This window comes from Paralichthys olivaceus, chromosome 15, assembly GCF_024713975.1.
Source record: "Paralichthys olivaceus isolate ysfri-2021 chromosome 15, ASM2471397v2, whole genome shotgun sequence".
Classification (NCBI taxonomy): domain Eukaryota; kingdom Metazoa; phylum Chordata; class Actinopteri; order Pleuronectiformes; family Paralichthyidae; genus Paralichthys; species Paralichthys olivaceus.
The window spans coordinates 1,723,388-1,734,318 of NC_091107.1; the positions used below are offsets into that span (position 1 = coordinate 1,723,388).

A 10,931-nucleotide genomic window follows, 5' to 3' on the forward strand; every position below is an offset into this window, starting at 1 on the left:
GTCGAGCATGAAGGACTTTGTTTTGTGTAAAAAGTGTATTTCATTCACTTGGAAAAAAAAAAAAAAAACTTAAAAAAAACAAACCAAAAAATAAATTACAAATGCGACATTAAAAGATTATACAATAATTTAACATTAAAAAGGTACAAACTGTACAAACACCCAAACATGCAGTAAAAAACAACAGAGGTTCATTGTTTTATCATCATCTTCTTTCTTCTCACATAACCTCGCTGCAGCTCAACTTTAAAATAAATAAAATCAGGGGGCAGATCCGAGAATGTTTAATATTTAAACACTTTCTTTATTGGACGTATGTTTTGACAATTTCACAAATCAATTAAATGTGTAAATGTCAAAAATTAACTTGAAATTCAAAGATTAGAGTCAAACTTTTAAGAATATAATAAACTACTAAAATTCAACATCTAAATGAAAGAGCTATAAAAACAGCAAATGATAATTAGAAATAAAAACAGGTGATAGATGAAATAATAAATATATAAAAAGAAAAGATATGTACATAATAAACACTGTTTGTTTGTTAGCAGGATTACACAAAAGCTACTTAACAGATTTCCTTGTAACGACCAACGGAAGAAGCCATTAAATATTGGTCGGATCAGTTCAAGGAATTTCTTTCATTATTATCATCCCTAAAATCACAAGTTTGGGATGTTTTCCAATGGTTTTCCAGGGAATCATTCATGGATCTTGACCTAAAATCAGATTCATTGAGACGCCTGATATCTGTGAGTATATAAATATTGGTGCATAGTGAAAATGGATTGTCCGACCAATGAGAGTCGGTCGAACGAGAGCGTATTGACGAACCAATCGAGCGGGAGGCTGCAGCCTCAGTGTGTGTTATGCTCGATCAGTAGTTGTGTCACAAATACATTTCCCTTCTCTCCGAGGGCCCTCGACTTGTCACAATGATGAATGGCCCGAAGTCACAGCAGCTCAGAGCCGAAGAGAACAACAGCAACAACAGACCCGAGCCACCGGCGCTGAACCGTAAGAACGTGTCCATCGACCAGAAGAGTGTTTCATTTCAGTAAATCACAGGACGAGGTTACAGATCAGCTGCAGATATAATAATAAATATAATTAATAATATCTAATACTCAATGTTGCAGCTCCTGTAACTTTATCTATAATCACACCTGACGATGTGAAGCGCTCGTATGTTGTGATCGTGTGAAATCTGAATAATCAGACGACGAGTCTTCAGTCTGAGGGTCGAGCTGAACGTGTCTTCTTCTTCTACGTCCTCAGATAAACTACAGCAGCGTGGGTAGTTTGTCGTCTGTGGCCTCGTTTGAAATGTTTTGTTTCAATTGTCTGCAATCAAGTCGTCCAGAACCCAAAGAGACGTCTTCAAATGTTTTTATTTTCTCTGACAACCGTCCGGGAAAAATTAAATCCAGTTTTCAGATTTTATCAAACAGGAAAAAAAAAAAGCTAATTCTCACATTGAAGAAGCTGCGACGAGAGAATGATTTTCAAAACGTCTGTTTGAATCCTCGCCTCAGCTGTATTTGTTCATAAATCTGTCCCATGTGACCTTCAGGATGAAGGGAACCATGTCGGTGACACTTTAGAATCCACAGCTCCGCTCGCCTCCTGACGTCACCGCAGGACGGAGGGACACGAGGGTCCGTCGCCTGTGGAGAGCAGCTGGCCTCCAAAGCAGACCCTCCATCGGCTCCCTGAGGCGACCGGGACTCAAACATCCAGCCTGTCCAACCGCTGCTGGGCAGGATCAGAGCTCACAGGAGGGACCTCACCAGCGCCACCATGTGGTCAACACCGCAGGCTACATCCACCACTGAACCTGGGACAGTCACCTGAGAGAAACGTTACACAACTTAGGGGAAACGTTCGCTTTCCAGATTCAGATACTTCCACGTACCGAGACGGAGGAGTTCCATATGTTTGGTTGTATTTGGGTTTTGTTTTTAATTATAGTTATTCTTAATAAAGTCTAAAGGTTAAACTGTGAAAACAAAATCAAGCCTCAGCGATGATGATAATGACATCTTAGGAATTATTACCAATTTTAAAAATGTATATTCATACACAAATAGATTGGTTTCAGAAAATTGATCTCCCTCATATCAGCGTCGTCATTTGTATTTTACGTTGATGATTCTATTATGTGTAAATGTTTCACATGATAACAACTGGTAGTTAAAATGTTGAAGTTTTGCAGTTTTTATATTCGTATGTTTCTTTTCACACAGAATAATCGTAGAGATTCAATGTGTGCATCCTTTTCCCTCTTCGCTGTGTATCAGCTGCACGTTTCACTCTTTGTTTGCAGGACTAATATTGAGACGGTGTCATCTTACTCTCCATGGGAAGAACTGGTCGTCTCTGCTCCCGATGCCCAAACAACCTCTCACATTCTTCCCCCAGACGAAGAGCTCGCCGCGATCTGCAACGCAAGCATCAAACATGAGCGCGCTGTGAGAGCGAGCGCCCGCTGAGCCTCGACACAGAGCAGCTGCAGCCGGGAACAAGCTCTGCCTTTTTAGACCCATCGTCTCATCACGAGTCACACTGAACATGATGATGGAGAAAATAACAACAACCCAGATTCATAACATTCCTGCATTTGTCTACAAACTACAAGGCTGTGTTGTTTATCATATTGTAGAATATTAGAAAAGATAAAGTTTTCTCTCTTTAACACCTCAGACTGGATGAGACTGAATGTCTTCGGGGTTTATGTGGACACATAATCTGAGGAAACTCCGGAAGTGGACAAACTAGCTCTTACCTGTTACTGCAGCAAAATGTGAGAGGCCACATCTGATCCTGGTGACGGCGACCGACGGGTTGAACTCCGAGCGTCCAAACAGCGTGGAGGGAATCATCTCCGGGGTCGACGATTCTGACAGATTTGGACCTTTTCCAAGAATCCCATATCCCCAAACAAACACCTCTCCTTTATCTGAGAGACATGGGTCCATGTTAAAACATCGGATATTCATGAACGGGCGGGATGTTCAATAAATACAACAGAGACGTCAGGTCTTCTAGTTCACGTCTGTCCCAGACTCAAAACTAAACACGGAGGAGCAGCGTGAAGTTTTCATGCTCCACACATGTGCAACACGCTCCCCGAGAAGTTCAGGTCTGTTTACACGTGGACATTGATGCACGTGTGCTGTTGTATAAACTGACCGTTGAGAATAGCCACCTGCGTCCCTCCACACGCCGCCTGAACCACCTTCCCACAGCCTCTCAGAGGAAGACGTCGAGGAGAGTTGATCTGCGACATGAACATTCACAGGAGTTTAGTGAGAGAATATCCGGTTGAGTTTTCAGCGGCTCTGTCTTGTACTGTGGCCGAGACGTTTCACAAGTGAGACGTCTCAGCCACTGATCTCGTACATGTTGTATTTGGGGGCAAGCCGAAGACCCAATCCTTCTTTTTATGTCGTTTCTTTTATATCAAAATGTTTAAAACATCGTGTCTGAAGTATTTGACGAGTGACTGCTGTGAACTGAGCAGCCTGGAAAAGACTGTGACAGACGACTGGCAGGTGGAAACAGAAGCTAACTGAGCCGTCAACTCTCTCAGCATCTACACCGAGGCCAGATTCAAACATCGAGAGAATCTATGACAACATTTTCAGAAGAATAAATGTGATCGACACTTCTACCAGCTGGACGTTAATGCCAGGTCTCACCTGTGTGGCCTCCGTGACCGAGGCCAGCTGCAGGTATTCAGAGTTGCCCCATCCATACAGGTGCCCGTCTCTGCACACGGCCAGGCTGCAGTCTCCGTACGTGTTGACCTGCTGCACCTCGACGCCGGCCAGATCCCCGCCAACCTCCACCGGACTGGAGCTGACGCTGTGGTGACCCAAACCTGAAAGCAGAGGAAATGGACCAGAGCAAAAGAGAAGTAAATGTTAAACCCCTTCACATTTATTCCTATTCATAAAATAAAAAGTATTTCTGAGGTGTCTGATGTGGAATAAGGTAAAACTGAGTGTGTGTTAAACTTCACCGCAGTTGAAATAGCTTGTAAAGAAAAAATGGATGAATGGGTTTCGAGGTTTACAGCTGCAGAGGGGCACATTTACAAATTTGCAATATCTGCTAAAACTTTCATTATGATCTGAAAGTTGTACAAGAGGCGGATAAAATTTGAAATTAAAGCTTGGTCCTCTGGCTCCACTCACAGCTCGTAAAGCAATTTGGAAGAATTCAAACCTTTTCAAAACCACAAATCAGCCCCACAAGGAGTCGATCCCTGTTCACGTTCACTTTCTCAATCTACACTAGTTTTGAAATCCTAACGTCTGCAGCCGAGACGTGTCCCATATGAAAACTGTCAGAGTTTTTATGAAGAGCACTGACCCGTCTGTCCGTCTGCACCCCATCCACACGCAAACACTTTTCCAGTCTCGGTGAGGAAGAGGCTGTGGTCCTGCCCACACGCCACCTGGGAGAAAAGAGCTGCATCTTCAGTGACCAGATCTCATTTGAATTTAAGCGTTAAAAGACGAGAAGAATATAAAAAGATTGTAAAGTAAAACACCCAAACCAGCATTTAGCAATTTTCAGACATAAACTGTGGAAAATGTCTGGAACATTGGTTAACGTACTCTGGGTAAAATGTATTTGTGGATCAAAAGGTCTGGAACAGGAACAAGTGGAAGAGACACGCTACAGTAAATCAAATGTTCGGGGAAAGGCGGCGCTCACCTGGACGACCCTGCTGTCGAAGCCTTCTATCTTGTGAATGATGTGACTGCCGCTGTTTGAACATGAGACAAGAGGAATAACAGATCCATCATCCGAGGATGGCTTTGTTTCAGTCGTCCTTTAACATCCGTCTTGCTTTTACAGGACAATAGTTCACAGATACACACAATATATTCAATCATTTAGCAAAACACCTGCTTGTTTTTCCAGCAGGCTCATGCAGAGACTACTTAGACTGCTTCCAAACTTGATGGATGGAGACACGGACCAAGAAAGATCTCATTCCACTGTCTTAAACATTGTGACATCATCCCCCATGATTCAGGGAATCATTTATGTACCGAAAATCCGCAGCTGTCAAATGAAACTAAGCAGCAACAACTGAATGTTTGAGGACGCACCTGTAAACTTCATCTTCAACTATCCTCCTCCCACACTGGCCGTACGCGTTGTTGCCCATACTGAAAACTTGGGAGACAAACACAGAGCAGTCAGATATCAGCCTCTGATGGTTAGTCATGAATCCTCTGGTTCGGGCGGTGTGAGTCTCTTACCTCCCTCTTGATCAGTGAGCACCAGGGAGTGAGCTCGGCCACATGCGACCTGAATCACTCTGGTCTGTAGAGGCTCGACAAGAGGAAGAGCCAGCGGGGACGGCTCCAGGACGTAGTCGTAACTCCGATCTGCAGACGGCGTGAGAAAGTGTCGGAGGTAAAATATCTGGAAAACACTGGAATGTAGCTCCTGTAAACTGTACATGACTGTAAAAGGTCATGTTTCAAATCCTCTCTGGTCAAGGGAACATTTTCAGATTTTATATTTTCCACAGCATGTGTGTCGTCAGCGCAGGTTCTCTTACGGCGGCTTTCCTGCGTGCGTTGGAAGCCCAGCTGAGAGTCCTTGTTCAGGCCCATGGCCCAAAGCTTGGACGCATCTTTGGTGGAGGAGGCGATGAGAGTGAAGCCGTAACCACAGGCAGCCGAGGAGATCTGCAACGTAAGAGGAGTTCAAACTTGTCATGGTCACAATTGTGTGCTACAATGTTGAAGATACTTGAATAAAGAGACAGATACTGCTCACAAAAACAAGTCAATTTTGATTTACACTAATCAAATGAAGCTGCAGTTATCGACACCACATCAGACTCTGTGGTTAGTGAGCAGAGGATGAAGCTTCATCCAGAGCGATGTTTTCACCTGCTCTGCGGTGTCCAGGCGATACGGAGTGAGCTGGTACTTCCGTGGAGTCTTCCTGCCGCTGTCCGGCACCACGAAGCTGGGGAGACCCAGAGCCCCGGTGAAGCTGAAGCCCCACACGAACACCTTGTGGTTGGGTTTCCTGTGCTGGCCCACGTACTGAAACACCGGACCGCCGCTGCTTCTCTCCTGGGGTCTGAACGCTTTACGGATGGTCGCATAGCCACAGACCTGAAGCCCCGCGCTCAGGTGTCGAGAGCAGAGACGCACACAGGGAAGAGACATTCTGTAGAAAGAGAAGAGACAGGTTGGACTTCAGACAGATCTGAAAAGTGCAATCCAAAAAACACAGGCCTAAAAAAATATATATCTTTACTATATTTATGACATGAGGTTTAAATATATTGAAAATATATAAGAGGAGATGATTCTTATCATATACTTTAATAGTTCTTTACCATCAGATTAAGTTAGATTTGGCTGCATTCAACACGTTTTACAATGCAGCCAAATCCCCTCCACTTTAACCGTCAATTTAACGCTAGCTTAGTTTTACTCACACTAAATATTAAATACTGAAGAAACTAAACAGTCTAGAGAATTATAAGAGTCTATATGTGAATTCGGCGTGTAGCTAACGTCCTCAATAGCTCTACATTTTATCTAATTATCAATAATGTTCTAGTTTAGCCAGCTAAAGCTAGCTAACGCTGACTGGAACCGACATCACGATTAGCAAGTGAAAGGAAGGTTAAAGTTTGAAATGATCACTAAACAAGTGACGTGTAGTTTGTCCTAATGTGCCGAATTGAAGAGAGGCTCCACAGAGTCGATGAAAGTGAATCCGACATGTCGTAGTAAAAAAACATTTCTGACAGCGACCAATCGAACATTAAATTGTCAGGAATATTAATGGAGTTTGGCTTCGTGTTGTGTCCCGCATGCTGTGGATGAACGTACCTTCCCGCTCTCAGACTCGTTGTGAGTTTCACAGAATGAAAAACAAACTCAACGACGAAGGAACGAAGAGGAAACTGTTCAGATGTTGTTCGGTGACTTTGTCGCGTGTTTATTTTCCTGAAATCGAACTGACCCCGGAAGAGAAAAAGATTTTCTTCTGCAAGTTCCTCCTCTGAACACGAGTATGTGGCGCCACCTACTGCACCGGATGACTGAGCACATTAACATACATATAATAGAAACGTGATAAAAGAATATAAATTAATATAAATATATATAAATTAATAGAAATACACATAATAAAAAACACAGAAGAACTTTTAAATACATTTAAAAGATATATTTAATCAACAGTTTCAGGTAAAGTGTGAACTCAGCAGATGAATCTTTGTCAAACCGATAAATAAATAAAATAGTGATTTAAGTTTTAAATAAACTCCTCTTTCTCACCTATAATATACAATTTCTTTTTCTATTTTTGTGAAGCACTTTGTAAACTTGTTTTTTTTAAAACTGCTACATAAATAAAGTTGAATTATTCATTTTCATCACAAAGTAAAATGTCCTGAACCCTGATTCCTCTCTATACCGACAGTGGTGACGTATATTATTAGAGGCCATCTCAAAAGTGAGCATCACCCTCAACAGAAAACCAACAGGCTCTTTCTATTGGTTCGTGAATTCCAGCAAATGCAAACAAAAGTTAGCGACGCTCACATGTTGTCATAGTGACGAACACAAGTGAAGAAGAGAGAGAGGCTACAAACAAACTATCTCGTCACATAATAGAACAGAGTCCTCAGTGTGATGGAGTGAATATACACGTGTGCTGGATTTAAATGGGCCAATAATCTGCTGTGGTGTCAGATTAGTGCCACTGTGGAAGTGGGTTAATGCTGCAGATCTGTCAGGTGAGAACGTCGCCTCACACGTTGTTCACCTGCAGCTGCACAACGACGTCAGGAGCAAGATCACGTTATGCATAAAAAAAACATTTGCATGATTCAGGCAGTTAGAGGAAACTCTCTCTCTCGAGGACACTTTTACATTTACATGATAATAAATCAGTTTAACTGGAATCAGGTTTCACGTCCACACAGAGTCGTGTTCGCAGAAGACTGCAGGTGTGAATGATTCATTCCTTCAATGTTGTTATTGTCTTTTAATGTGCATTTAACTTTTTAATCTGGTTTGAACTTTGTTTTCCTCTGTACAGCACTTTGCATCTGCTGTATCATCTTTCTGATCAGACAGCGTCTTTTAAAAAAGTCTTCTTGAAACAGATTGTATTCATGTTTGACGTAAGTTGTGTTTTATTGTCACGTGTCCTTTTATTCTCCTCTGTTTAATGAACCAAAGACCGTTCTCTTGTTTTAGCTGCTGTTCTTTTTATGAACAATGTTCTTTCTGTTCATTGTGTCTGTGTAGAGTAGAGTGGTACCTTGATGAGGTTTATTTATTAACTATTATCTGAAACCAGTCAAAAGGAGGAGTTGTACTTGTCAGTGCAGAGACACGAGGACATGAGGACATGAGGACGTATCTGATCTAACTTTAGTTTTACTTTATTGTGACACAGCCTGGTATCATCCGTCCCGTCTAAAAGCAGGTATCCACAGAGAAGTGGAGACAGTAATCCTTTAAGAGGATCAGGGCTGAGATCCGGGGGGAGGGAGGGAATCAGGATCCACTGACAGTCTAACGTATCCTGTCATCTCTGAACATGTGGTCGTTTTAAACGTGCTCCGACACTTTGATGGAGTTTCTTTTTTCTGCCTCTAATGGAACAGACAGTGATGGAGGCTGGTTTTGATCGTCGGGGGACTGAGACGAGGAGGCGTTGAGGTAAAACACTGATGAGTTCCTGAACGTTACGTATTTTAAAGTGTCACAGTTTTAAAGTCACTGGGAGCAGAACTGAATAAATGTGGATGAATTAACCATGAGAACAGAAAACAACTAAAGCAACAAATCAGTGTCATTTACATATAAAACTATATAAATATACTCATGAGTGAAATAACCTTTTAAACTGACTGTTTCTGATCGTCTTACACTTTATTACAACTCTGTAATTTAACTTTCACTTTGATTTGTAGTTGACTTTTAATATTAATAACATGTTTGCAGCTTGTAAATGCTTAACAGGTGGGTTTTAAATAAAGTTTGAAGGTTTGAATGTCACATTTTCTCTCACAGAAATAGTTTCAGGGTAAATGTTGAACTTGTGTTTGATTCTGGGTCAAATATTGAAATATCAGATGTTAAGTTTGGGTGAAAGAACACGAACATTGGGTCAAAACAACCCGGTGCAACTCAAAAATATAAACCAAGCTGCTAATTGTTCTTTATGCTGACGCAGCAATATGACCTCTGTTGATTTCTAAATAAAATCCACTGTGAAGACATGAAGACAACAAATCAAATTCAAACCGGCTCCATCGTTTCCTCGCAGGACGCCATGGCAGTGCTGGAGGTGACCTGCAGCCTGATTGGCTGGTTGTGTCTCTACCTGTTGTTCTGCTGCACCTTCGCTGAGCGGGGGCCCGAGTGGAACTGTCGTCTGGTCACTTTGTCTCACGGGGTCGTCATCGTGCTGCTGACGGCCTACGTGGTCTTCATAGATGGACCCTGGCCCTTCACACACGCGGGTCAGTGGAATGAAGCAGACGCACACACACACAGTTTATATTCAGCGAAGCTGTGAGGCCCCTGGCTGCTGTGAGGCCCCTGGCTGCTGTGAGGCCCCTGGCTGCTGTGAGGCCCCTGGCTGCTGTGAGGCCCCTGGCTGCTGTGAGGCCCCTGGCTGCTCTGACTCTTATTCAAACATTTTAAAGTTCAGGGAGATTTTATTTAAAGTAAACTTCAGGAGTCACAGTGACATTTAATCGTTGGGCTGATTCCTGAGTGAATGGACTCAAAGAATCCTGCATCATAATCCTTATTTCTACTCATGTGAATCTTTTCAAACGTCGTTAGTTCCTCGTGTCTGATTTTTCTTCAAGATCCTTCAATACTGCACAAAGACGACAGTTGAAATTATGGAGCTTCGTTATTGTCGAGGTCTGGTTGAAGACTGGAGAACGTGTGTGTGTGATGTGCAGGAGACGGTGGCGGAGGTTGGATGTGGGGCCCTCGAACATTTACTCTCTGCTTTGTTCCTTTCTGCTCCAGGGACGGAGAACACCGAGCTCCAGATCCTCACCCTGTCCGTTTGCCTCGGCTACTTCTTCTTCGACATCGGCTGGTGCGTGTGCTACGGCACAGAGGGCCCCCTCATGCTGGCCCACCACGCCGCCAGCATCCTGGGCATCCTGCTGGCTCTGCTCATGGGGGTGTCGGCCTGCGAAACCTGCGGCGTGGTCTTCGGCAGCGAGATCACCAATCCCCTGCTGCAGACCCGCTGGTTCCTCCGGCGGCTGGGCCTGTACGACAGCCTGCTGGGAGACGCCGTGGACCTGCTCTTCATTTTACTGTTCGCCACCGTGCGCGTGGGGGTCGGCACGGTGATGTTCTACTGCGAGCTCACGTCCCCCAGGACCTCACTGGTGATGAAGCTGGGCGGCGTGGCCATGTACGCACTGGCCTGGGTGTTCATGGTGGACATTGCCAGATTTGGCTACAAGAAGAGCAGAGTCAAGTACAAACGGTGGAACGAGAATCACAAGCTCAAAGAAATCCACAAAGTGGACGGACACTCGGACTGAAGGACTCTTCAAAATGTGTGAGCTGTATCTGAAACACTGGTGCTATAAAGTTAATATAAACTAAATATAAACTTGATGATCAGTTATCACGAACTGGACTGGACTTTATAAACTAGAACAACTTTTGGAGTCAGGGACTCAGTGTCTTGAACAGGCGGATCCTGGTCTCCACCACATCACTGCAGATGTTTGAACAGAGGAAAGTTAATAATTTAAAAGTGATTTATTTATGACTTCCATAAAGTTCAACCCGGATGAGATGTGACTCTTGTTCCCTCTAGCAGAGCGTCCTTAACTCTTAAAATGTAACACAACACTGAAGGAATGAATAATCATCATAATT

The 10,931-nt window shown here is 43.4% G+C and overlaps 2 protein-coding genes across 3 annotated transcripts; one reads left to right on the top strand and one right to left on the bottom strand.

Moving 5' to 3' along the window:
• Window positions 1-283: 283 nt before the first annotated feature.
• On the bottom strand, window positions 284-7,043 carry rcc1l (RCC1 like). Its single transcript, XM_020112135.2, has 12 exons — window positions 6,882-7,043; window positions 5,922-6,207; window positions 5,585-5,714; window positions 5,280-5,408; window positions 5,127-5,193; window positions 4,726-4,777; window positions 4,378-4,462; window positions 3,702-3,883; window positions 3,193-3,280; window positions 2,786-2,959; window positions 2,355-2,440; window positions 284-1,850 (listed from the first exon to the last, which is right to left on the bottom strand). The coding sequence occupies exons 2-12, from the start codon at window positions 6,204-6,206 to the stop codon at window positions 1,773-1,775; spliced, it is 1,356 nt and encodes a 451-aa protein (XP_019967694.2). The 5' UTR covers window position 6,207; window positions 6,882-7,043; the 3' UTR covers window positions 284-1,772.
• A 1,546-nt stretch (window positions 7,044-8,589) lies between these two features.
• Window positions 8,590-10,729, top strand: tlcd5b (TLC domain containing 5b). 2 transcript variants are annotated; one of them, XM_020112075.2, is made up of 3 exons: window positions 8,590-8,726; window positions 9,337-9,532; window positions 10,056-10,729. In XM_020112075.2, the coding sequence occupies exons 2-3, from the start codon at window positions 9,343-9,345 to the stop codon at window positions 10,586-10,588; spliced, it is 723 nt and encodes a 240-aa protein (XP_019967634.2). In that variant the 5' UTR covers window positions 8,590-8,726; window positions 9,337-9,342; the 3' UTR covers window positions 10,589-10,729. The 2 variants fall into 2 exon arrangements, with proteins under 2 accessions (XP_019967634.2, XP_069366197.1); XM_069510096.1 differs by having other exon boundaries at window positions 8,592-8,726; window positions 9,244-9,532.
• The last annotated feature ends 202 nt before the right edge of the window (window positions 10,730-10,931 follow it).

What these genes read in the sequence shown, in the direction of transcription:
- rcc1l (XM_020112135.2), bottom strand. Translation starts at nt 6,206, where the DNA reads ATGTCTCTTCCCTGTGTGCGTCTCTGCTCTCGACACCTGAGCGCGGGG. An exon ending in ACGCACGCAGGAAAGCCGCC is followed by an intron (nt 5,409 to 5,584) that starts GTAAGAGAACCT and finishes CGCCGTCTGCAG; the next exon opens with ATCGGAGTTACGACTACGTC. An exon ending in GGGTGCAGACGGACAGACGG is followed by an intron (nt 3,884 to 4,377) that starts GTCAGTGCTCTT and finishes CTCTGCTTTCAG; the next exon opens with GTTTGGGTCACCACAGCGTC.
- tlcd5b (XM_069510096.1), top strand. Translation starts at nt 9,289, where the DNA reads ATGAAGACAACAAATCAAATTCAAACCGGCTCCATCGTTTCCTCGCAG. An exon ending in CTGGCCCTTCACACACGCGG is followed by an intron (nt 9,533 to 10,055) that starts GTCAGTGGAATG and finishes TTTCTGCTCCAG; the next exon opens with GGACGGAGAACACCGAGCTC.